The sequence below is a fragment of the Drosophila ficusphila genome, unplaced genomic scaffold, assembly GCF_018152265.1.
Source record: "Drosophila ficusphila isolate 14025-0441.05 unplaced genomic scaffold, ASM1815226v1 contig_414, whole genome shotgun sequence".
NCBI lineage: Eukaryota > Metazoa > Arthropoda > Insecta > Diptera > Drosophilidae > Drosophila > Drosophila ficusphila.
In genome coordinates this window covers 1,726,318-1,737,528 of record NW_025064328.1, presented here as the reverse complement: position 1 = coordinate 1,737,528, position 11,211 = coordinate 1,726,318, and the positions used below count along the sequence as shown (strand labels likewise).

The 11,211-nt window shown below is 40.7% G+C and overlaps 1 protein-coding gene across 1 annotated transcript; it reads right to left on the bottom strand.

The window, feature by feature from the left end:
- Nucleotides 1-2,426: 2,426 nt before the first annotated feature.
- LOC108094776 (protein crossbronx-like) lies at nucleotides 2,427-3,526 on the bottom strand. Its single transcript, XM_017195549.2, has one exon. It carries the CDS (start codon nucleotides 3,335-3,337, stop codon nucleotides 2,546-2,548), a length of 792 nt encoding a protein of 263 aa, XP_017051038.1. The 5' UTR covers nucleotides 3,338-3,526; the 3' UTR covers nucleotides 2,427-2,545.
- Between the last annotated feature and the right edge of the window lie 7,685 nt (nucleotides 3,527-11,211).

Sequence of the window (11,211 nt, the reverse complement as noted above, 5' to 3'; positions counted from 1 at the left end):
CAACAGGCGCTGCACAGTGGGTGGTTTTCAGCTTTAAATGTATCTCTAAATTTCAATGTTTGGCTTAAAAGGTGCTTGAACTATTTATGTAAAATGCAAGTGCAAATATTCAAAGGAAATCAATTATTAAATGTAAGCCATCAATCATATTTAATGTTTATGTTACAGTTTTATTAGCCCTCTGGCGATTGTGTGGCCAACCTTAAATTATGCTCTTAAGTGATTACTACAAGTTATTATATTTTTCCTATTCGATTATTTTAAATGCCTGAGGTCATAGTTACTCAAGAGGTTCTACTATTTTCATTAAATTATTTCTAAAATAAACAAGAAAAGCGTTTAATTAAAATCCTCTCCTTTTTTAGGAAAGTTGTAATATTTATTTTGCTTTAAATTTGCTTGTTTTGGTACCACTGTACAGTGACGTCTGGCAGTCTTGTCCGTCCGCTTTACCTGTTGGCGCAATTGAACTTGAATACGTTTCGGCAGCGGCGTTTTAGTTTAGTTGGCCCGCCAACTTGTCAGACAAACGAATGCGGAGCTAACGAACCCACAGACCAACCCCCCACCCCCCACCACTCCCCACTCCCCCTTTCCACCCCCTCAATTGCCCCACCATCTGCGGAGCAGTCCGATGATCATTGTCGCATCCGCCACGATGGTGGCAATTGTTTTGATGGCTGCTGATAACTGCAGCGGCGGGGGGCAAGTCGATTCTCTCTGAATCTCCACTCTGGGGACAGAGGGACCCCGAAAAAAAACAAAAAACAACATACAAAACTGAAGACAAAACGAAGTTCAATACAATGGAACCTTATATTTTGTCACCAGTCTGGCAACAGTTCTTTATGGCCTTTTAATTGAAGCTGAAACCATTAACATGGGCCATGCCGCTCCAGCCCACGCGATGCCGCTTAAATTTATTACAACTTAATTGTTAACGTTAACGTTGCTCGGTACTCTTGTATCTGCCGTTGAGCTTACGAATATGTCTTAATTTTTGGCGTACCGCCCACTCAATAAAAACACCCCATGAGTTTTGGGCGGATCCGCAACTGGACGTGACTTAATTTCTATATAGAACAGTGTTGTTAGAGGGAGATTGTATTTGTGGCGAGTTTATGAATTTCAGATTAATTTTAGAAATTAGAAAAATACAATTATAAATATACACTAAAATCTTAAGAAATAAAACTTTTAACTGAGATCCAGAATAATATAATATTTAACTTCAACCACCTTTATGCAACTTTAAAAAGTATATAATCTTTTTCTCCCATTTGTCGCAATTTAACGCCCACAAATTTTGCCGGGATTATGGCCATTGGCGAAAGCGCCTGTCGCACATTTCTCACTGTCCCTAGATGGCAAAGTGGTATCCGGATATACAAATGCAGAGGATCTGCTTCCCAGGCAATTAGCTCAAATGTGGTGTGCGACTGTGATAGAGTCGCCCACTTAGTAGGCCCGTTAGCGAAATGGCCTAAAATATGGCTGCCAACTATCGTCCATAATTTCATGAGCAATTTTGGGAACCAACTGGAGGTTGAGTGCGGGGTGTTTCGGGGGGTTCAGGGGAGGAACACCAGCTCGCATGGCCACGAACGATGTTGCCGGCAAAGTGCAGTGATAAATCAGATTGTCACTTTTGTATATTTGCACCAACTGACGATGCCGTCTCCCTTGGAACTGCATGCATGCGAAAGCAGGCTTTTCATGCGTTTATGCACAGCAGAGAGCACACAAATATACATATGTGTTTTAAGATTCAAGTTTTCTAAAAAAAAACATTCATACCGAAACACATTTGGTTCTACGAACTTTAAAGAATTTTAAATATTAACAGAAAAGCACTTTGCTGGCAGTTTTAACTACCAGTTCTGAAAACAGCATTTTGAAAAAGTAATATTATTTTGAACACCACTGCATTTCATGCAAGCGACAGCCTTAAAATAAGTTCGCCAAAGGAAAGGGAACTAAAAAGCGGGAAAACAGGAATGCATTTCACTTTGCCGACGGGCAACGAGTCATAATTATTATTATTTTGATTATTGCACCTGAAAGATGGCATTATTAACAACGCTAATGTGGCGAAACAGGGATGGGATGTACAGATGAGCAAAATTGCCACTGGAAAAAATAAATATTAAAAAAAGTCTCCTTTATGTGTTCAATTACATTTGAGAAAAATAATACAATAATTGGGCACTTAATTAAATGATTTCCTATTGTGCTCGTGCTCGCAAGGGCAAAATTAAATGTCAATAATAATATCATTTAATTGAAAAATGAACAATGCACTCTAAAACATAGAAATTGCATGTTATTTTGCTAATTAGTACAGGTTCATTGTTTAACACTTTGCATCTAAAAAAATTTGTAAGAATTTATTGTAACACAATTACTAAATCAAAAGAGTTCAAAAATAAAATTAAACTTTATATTAAGGCTAAATGAGAAAAATAAAATTGGGTAAATAATTGAAAAACAATTACAATTTTTACTTATTAAATTTTTTCTAATAAACAGCTTCTCCATTCTGCTCCTAAGAAACTACAGCATCTTCACGCTGGGAAGCCGGAATCTCCGTGGATTTTTCAGGCTGATTCGTCTCTTCTTCGTCCAGCTGCCTTGAGAAGTCGATGTGTCCCAGAAACTCCGACATCTGGGAGCAATCCACGGATGTAGCTTCCTTCCAGCTGGGACTCTTCAGCTCATCGATAAACTTCAGATGCCTTTCGGCACAATAGGGCTCCATTATGATGGAGTGCGGGTCATCTGTCATCGGCTTGTCGTACATGTGATCTCTCGATGAGATGGCCAGTTCCTGGACACGTTTAATATACTCGGGTCGACTTTTGGCCAGCATGTTGAGAGCCTCCATATTATTCACCTCATCCATGACAACGAGGTCACCCGAAGATGATTGTCCAGTACAAATACTACCCTCAGGATCGGCAAAGATTGCTTGAATATATCTAAGCAAGTGCCAAATATGGTGATCATCCTTACGCCACTCCTTGAAGAAAGGCGCCAGATCCAGGGTCTTATTTTGCGAACAAATATGCGGATGGAGTACCGCCGTTGAGAAAACCACAGTGGGCAGGATGGAGTCATCCGGAAAGTTTTCCGGCAGCAGAATGGAGAAGCGGAACACGCTGCCCGCATAGATTCCACTGTGCACGAAGATCACGCCAAACCAGAGCAATCCGCAGGTGTAACTGGGAATCGCGTAGATGTTCTTCATCTTCTCCTTCACCAGATTGTATTCAGCCAGGATCCTATAGCCCTGGGTGATGAGGGCCAACCGCTGACTGCGTCTCATTGTATACCACATGGCGATCACAGGGTTTGGCTAATGCCAAGGTTATTGCTCAGGATTCGAAAAAGATGTTGAGGATAACTGGAAATTTGGTTGAGCAAGTGGAATCCTGCGGATCGTGTGGGTGTGTTATTTATGCTCAGAGGACATTAAATTTCAATACACAAACTACATATTTTGACAAAAAACTCTTAAGTGTTTGAAGTTCTTGAGTTGCGAACCCTGCTTTAATCCTTTCATGGAAATCAACTTTGTTATTATGACTCTGAAATACTATTTATTATATCATTTTTACAATACATTATAAATGTTAATTACTTTGATCAGTGTATCTTGTACCAAATAATGTGCTCACTTACATTTATGCGGCATGTCAAGTGACTGCAAAACAACATACGAACGGGAATTGTCCGCCGAGACCTCAAAAAACTATGTCTGTCCAGTCACAACTACATAAAGCCCCGAAAGAGGAGGCAAGGCGGAAACTACCTGCAGATGAGACTGGAACTGGGGATCTGGAACTGGTACTCAGCGGCGTATTCAATCATGTCAAGTGTAATAATTTTTGCGAATAGCAGATACACGCGGCAAAACCAGCCAGCAGCCTTGGGGAGTTGGGGATTTGGAGAACTGGTGAACCGGAGAACTGGAGACGGGACTTAGACCGTATTGCATGTGTGAGTGCGGATTTTTGATTTATTGTCGCCACGATGTTCTGATGTACGGTTCTTTCACGCACTGGCAACATAATGTGGCATTATAATGTCGCATGTTCTGGCCGTGTGAGCTGGTGTTTGAGTTCCCCGTCCGTGTGATTTGTTATGAATTTATTATGTGACGGAAGTGGCTTTGGCATGGCCAACTGGTTAAACAGGCGAAAATGTTTGCATGCCGATGGCCGCAGCTGCTAATTGGCGTCGCTCACCTTTCCTCCTCAAGGAATCGCTTTTGGCAGGAAAGCGAAATAACTTTGGATATTTTTGGCACATCGGAAGAATGGTTGTTTTACTCTGAAGGAAAGTATTTCAGTTTATAGCACAATCAATAGTAAGTAAGTTTATAAATTAAATGAATTAGAATGTGATGTTTGTTAATTTAAATGATTCAATTGAAACCAGTTATATTAAGAACCAATTTTAATAAATAGAAAATATTAATGTATCATATTCTTTGTTTATCTAAAGTTTCGTTTATGTTTCTTAAAGAGTATCTCCTGTTTGGTTTTGCAAAGCGAAACTTTCTCCCTTGTTTGGCATTATTTTCATGTTGAGTTTTTTTGGCGAACATATCCAAAACACAGACTGACACCGAGGGACAGACAATGACGCTTCCTTGATAAGTTCAGCCCAGAAAAGGGAATGAAACGAATGCATAAACGTGCAAGCGATAAGGGAATTGCCAAAAATAATGAACGGAAATAAAATTTGGTGTTGCGGGGCTTCAACTCATTAAAAATTACTCCGCGATATGAGGCGATATGATACGTTATGATTTGCGACTGTGGAACCGCGAGACTTTCTTTATTTCTTACGCCCCAAAATGGGATTGGATCGGACCGATCCGACCCGGTGGTTAACGCCAGTTGTCAGGGCTTCTCTGACATGGGTGCAACACCCAGGCGTGGAAAGAGATTCACAGCCAAGTCATTTTCACCTACACTTTGCAATCCTCCTTTTCTTGAGACCTGCAACCCATGTCAGAGTGTTTGGCCCCAGGCAATTGCTAATATGTGTTCCGATTTCTGGGGAGGGGGGATTGCACCTGTGGGGGATTGGGAAGACCGCTGGCTGTCACCTGGCGACCACGAGCCCAGCATTCAATTTCGGATTTCATTCCAGCTCGAACTCATATGCGGGCAGCAATTTCTCCGCCTTGCAGCCTGTCCTTCTTATCAGCTTTCTTCATTTTCGCTGCGTTGCCTTTTGGGAGAACGAAGCACCGACTTCACAGCAGACCCATCCCGATTTTGAGACCCGGCATTTGTAATACGGTGGCATATAACACTTAAGTGCTTGTTGTTGTTTTATAAGATAAACTCTTGCGGGGCCCACATACGTCCATTTCGAAGGAGCCGGCGGATAACGTGTTGCCAATTTCATTTACTGGCACTTTCATTAACCAGCGCGAGAAAACCCATCCCACCAAAAAAAATGAAACAAAAAGAACAAAAAAAAGTATCAAAGTCGAATAAAATAAACGAATTGGCGTGTTTTAAAGTTCTCGCTGAAAGTTGCGGGTTGGCCGCAAATGTTTGCTCTGTCCGCAATGGAGTGAGGGAATTCTGCGAAATGTACTCAAATGAAATGGGTTTGTATTCCAGATTCGGCGATTGCTATCAATCAGTTATTTACAGGGAAAGCTCGGGAGTGTAGTCAACGGGAACACAGTTCAACCGAACAAAAACAGTGGGAATTGTGAAAAAACATTTACAACAAAGCCGAGTTTCAGGAATTGAACTTCTCTTTTCTTATCTTTGTGGGGCTCATTTAAATTCTGACACCTTTGCAATTAAAATATTTCCTTTCTCAATTTAAATGAGAAGAAATATGACAAAGATAAAAGCTAATTTAAAACCTTTAAGATGGCTTAGAAGATCTTATATCTATAAAGATCATTAATAATATAATTCTGCAAAGCCGCAAATATTCTTTTTCTAAATCAGATAAAAACCATTCATTCGATTGGCTTGCTTTTTGATTCCTTTGAAATATATATTTCTGTTGTTCAAACTGAAGTAAAAAGCATTATGAATTATGATCCTACAATAATCTTTATTGCCTCGTTGCTGCATACTTTCAGGCAGTGTCATAAATAGTCGCACCTTAAAACCAAAGTGTGGAAATGTGAATTATTTTGGCCATTATTGATTTATGCGAAGAGTGTCTTGTGGGCAAGACGATGGCTGTGGCCAAATGCAATCCCAGACTGTGCACTGCCACTGTGTGTGGCTTATTCAAATTCAAATTAGATTATATGCAAACACCGGCCACTCTTTCACTTGCCGTTCTTTATTATTATATAGGAATGCCGACCGAAAACAGCAAAAACAGCGACGGTCTACTAATATTTGCATAATCGCAGGCAGCTCAACGAAGCTGAGCCGAGCTGGCCAACATGCGGCAAAGCAATTATTTCTTTAAAAATAAATTGCATGCACAATTGGTAGCAATAGCAATTGCAGAAGCAACAACAACAATAACTACAATAACAAAATACCCACGGAGGACCACCAGAGAATGGATCCAAACGGTTGGCAGTCGGAATCTGGCCGAATGCAGGTCCCGACGACGACGAATTTGGTCAGAACTTCTTTTCTTTTTCTTATTTTTTCTTTTTTTTTTTTTTTGACCATGGAAGAGGAGGTTGAGCCCAAGAAGCGGGGGGGAAGGGGGCGTGGCAGCTTAGCTCGTTTTTGCGATTTGTGTGTACGCCTCATTCGTTTATTTGCATATCGATTTGGAGTTTTTAGTCCGCCAGAAAACCCACTGGTCGGTCCTCCTTCCACCTCCCCTCCTAAAAGTTTCCCCCAAAATACTTGGCATGATTTTGTTTGCCCACAAACAATTGCATAATTGCCCTGCATCTACAAGTTTCGAGTCTGTTGGCTAAGCATTTAGCTTGGGGCTTCAGCCTATAAATACAAAGCCCGAATCTCAAGTGCAAGCTCAATTTTTATAGCACACTTATATAATCTATGGATCGCAATCGTTATCGCTCGATGGGTGACATAATGCCAACCGATATGCCCGATAAGCACGTGCCATTAGCCCGATTTTATCAAGGAAAAATCTAAGTTGTGTAGCTTGTCGATGGCTGCAATATTCTTAATTTGCCGCATGACCCGAATTCTTGGCCAAAGTTTTCGGGCAGTCACGTAGCCATAACGCGTTGTTAGAACCATTGTTGTTGCAGGAAAATTGAAAACTTTTGTGGCCTAAAAATTGTGGCCATCAAACTTGGCACATAGGCCATGATTCAGTTAACCGTCAAGAACTTTCAAGTACCTTAAGTTTAAATAACTTTTATGGGTCTCAGTAAAGTAATATATACCAAAAATATGTTTGTATTATCTAGCTAACTTTTTATTTTATTACTCTTTAGAGAACAATTCGGTACAAACTTTGTGGGTTATAATTTTATTTGAATTTTATTTTCTATCTAATTAACTTTTTTATTCTATTTACTTTTCACAAAGGTTGTGGTAAATAATTATATTGAAGCTGGCTTGTATTTGCATAGAACTAGGGTGCATTAAATTTTATAATCACACCATAACCGACAGCACCGACTTTTCTAACCGCCTCGGGAAATAATTAAAATTTTCACTTACGTACTGGCTTTTTTCGGTCTTTTGGTTTTTCCTTTTGCCTCGTTAGCAGTCAGCCCTTTGACCAACCAGCTAACTCTGGAAGGGTGAAGCCCTCGGAGCCAGCCACTCTCATTATGTCCGCTTGCTTTATCATGTTCCATGTTGACATCCGCGCGGACACAAATGAAGCAATTTTCCTGACATGCAAAACGTGCAACAGTTGCGACTGCCGCCGAGTAGGAATCGGAATTGGAATTGGAATTGGGAATTGGAGCAACTGTTGCTGGTTGCCGGTTGCTGCAGTTAATTTTCGTATATTTAATTCGCTTTAAATTATTGTAGAGCGTCCATGACGTTGGTAGCTTGGCCGCTCTTTGATGTGCACCCCGTCACCCATCAGCCGTTAACCATTAGCCAGGCCAAAAGACGCCAAGAGACTCCAAAGGTAAGGCCAGTAAAAAAAAAGGAGCAGTCTGTGCAGCTCAAGCTCAAGCTCCGTCTCAATGATCCATCTGTGCAATTTGCAAGGCAAATCAAAGGCTTAATGAATTCATTTCAATTAAACAAACAAAAAGCGAATCAAACCACAACCGCATCAACGGCGATAGACAGTTTGCATTAATAAATCGTTTAGCTGGGAGCTCCGTTTCGTATATCTCCGCCGGGCCAATCCATTTGAACTTGGCATTTGTGGTCGGAGTGGAGCAAAAAGCACTACAAAGAAGCCCGTATTAATTGATTCTGATCTTTGGAGTTGGGCCCATGCAGCTGCCAACCGAAGAATGGGGCTTATTTAAAAGGTTACAGGTCTTGTAATTGGTGTCTTCTTTTTAATGAGTAGTTAGTCAATCTATTAAAAGAATTAGTTTTTGTACGACATTATAAGCCTTGATCGATTAATGCATTGATAGAAAAAACCATGATGCTAAAATGCTTAAAATACTAGCAAAAAAAATTAAATGCATTGTTTAGCCAAATCATATCACCAAACATTGATAAAAAAATTTTATAAAAAGGTGATACATGACCTCTGAACAAACAGCATTTATCAGCTTATATTTTTTTAATTTTTTTGACCAATACTGGGAATCTGATTAACCCGATTAATTTCATAAGCAAACAATGAACAAATACGTTTATATATTTTTTACTGATGTTGTTTATTTACAAAGCATTCCAGGTCGTATTCACAAAAGCTAAAGTTTATGCCTGGGGTCAGTCACCCAAGACTTTCTGGTTGCCCCCCTTTTTTGGTAAGCGGCCGACAGCCGAGTGGCTGATAAGCCTTAAGCTGCTTAATCGATGACCAGAGAGTTGTCAAAAATAATTCACAGACGGCGGCAGCGACTGAAAGGTAAATACAAATACAGGAAGACAGCCCCGGCGTATACGTAATGTTATCAGTTGTGCAGATCTACCCTTTGGTGCTGCCTTAATGTCCACGGATTGCAGGAGGAGGGGATCGCCGGAGCGGAATCCCATCGCCTGGCCAAATCAGAGTCCCTTACACGAGAAATATTTTAGCGTACAATGCAAAAATGGTAGCAGCTTCGCAGCGTTTCCTTATCAGTTGCAACTCCGCTGACGGATGCACCCAAAAAAAAACAGAAAAAAAAAGAACAGAAATGGGGGGAAAAAAAGGGAAACAAAGGCTGAGGAGGAGCTGAGATAATGCCACAATGAAGACAGCATAACGCGCCGCTGTTGAAAAATCGGTGCTCAAACGAACCTGACCAGCAACATCAGCAGATGAAGAGGATGCGTTCGCATCAAGATAAACCAGCGTGCGCCCTGCTCTTCAGTGTTTCTTGGCTTTATACTTACTACTTGTATATATCTGCCCAGCCACCGTAAGCCGAAAAATCAAAGCCATAATAATGCATAAGTAATTTGCAGCAGCGGCAATCGAAAAGAGCCATCGTTCGAGGAGCTCGTGCCATGGCTTTAAGTCTTGACAACAGTTAATCAAAATCCAGGGAAACAGGGCCAAGAGAACTCAAGCAGACAGCCGGCCGGAGCTTCTTCTTTACCTCAGGCAGTTATTTATTAACTGAAAAGCATTTATCGGCACATCGTTGAGAAACTGAGAAAGACCACCGCCCAAACCGAAGGGAAAGGGAATTCAGAGCAGTCGAACAGCCTTTTATGTCATTTAAAAATTGATGAAGGCATTTATTAATAGTCGCACACAAAAAGAAAGCAGAAGAAATTCAACTGTTGTCAGGAAATATTCCCTTTAAAGAAGTTATTTGTAGTTCTTAATATATTTATTAAAAAGTGTTAATAATTTAGCAAGGAAAAAAGAAGAAACTAGCCAGTGCTACTGCGAATTTCTTCTCTGCCTTTTAAAACCGAAGACCAGCCGAGCAAGTTCAACAAAAGGCATTGGAGCACAATGGCCAAGGCCTGGGGTGCAGTTAAATCGAGTATTAGCGTAGGGCCAAAGCTAAACAATGGCACTCGGCTTGTAAAAACCAAGGAGAGCACACACAGTGGCCAAACCTGCGGACACTGAACTACATTTTCAAAGCAACACAAAAAAAGGGAATTAAGCCAAGAAAACGGCAAAATCAGGAAGTGTATTATATAATTTTATAGATACTAAACTCAACTTTGACACAAATCGGTTGAGTGCGGTCTGTAAACATGACGTTTGCTGTACACGAATCCAGCCAGGAGTCGCCATACAAACTTGGCTGGCCAAGGAGCTTCGGATGCTGGCTCGTTTGGACCGCTTCTTTAGAGGAACTGCAGCAGGGGATGCCTGCTGGTGATGCTTATCGCAAAACGTTCAATTATTTTATTTGGTGCAGATGTGGCCGGCGATAAAAGTGCCTGATAGCAACGGCATCGACATCGACATCAGCAATGGACCGCAGCTCCGAGTTCAGTAGCCAAGTTAAGGCCGCTCTTGGGAGTTTAAGCTGGAGCTGAAAACTGGGAGCTGGAGCTGCAGTTGGCCCTGCTTTGTATATGAGGTTCAATTAAAATCAGTAGAGGCCAGCGGAAAAAGCAGCTAAATAATTGACACAAGAAAGCAAAGCCGCAAATTTGCCGATCCGCAGCAACAGCAGGAGCACCAGAAAAAAAATGTGTCATCCGATAAATGTCTGTGCTGATGGTCAGCCTCATAAAATGCTCTAAGCTAAAGGCCACAAAACGAAGGGGGAAAATACTATAACTATGGGAAAAGAAAAGAATAGAAAGACAGTTTTGCTCAGGAGAAATGGTCTTAAATTGTGTAACACAATATTCATGTGGGTTTTATTTCAGAAGTAACGCGGTCTGGTTTCGAAAGTGTTTTACTTTTGAAGAATTTTTAGATTTGACTAACAGTTAACAGCTCAAAACAATTAAGATTTAAAAACACATTTGCACAACGAACTGATTTTAGTACATTTTTTGTGGCTAATTAAGTGAATATAAATCTTGAAGTGCAGTTGGACAGCTTACTCATTTATTGCCTTTTAAAATTCAAATTCGTAAAAACAAGACTCCAACGCAATTATTGACTGCAAATCGCTTTAAGACAAAACTTTAGCTTAAGCCGGAATGAGCGGGGCTGTTTACTAGCTGTTGG

What these genes read in the sequence shown, in the direction of transcription:
- LOC108094776 (XM_017195549.2), bottom strand. Translation starts at nt 3,337, where the DNA reads ATGTGGTATACAATGAGACGCAGTCAGCGGTTGGCCCTCATCACCCAG.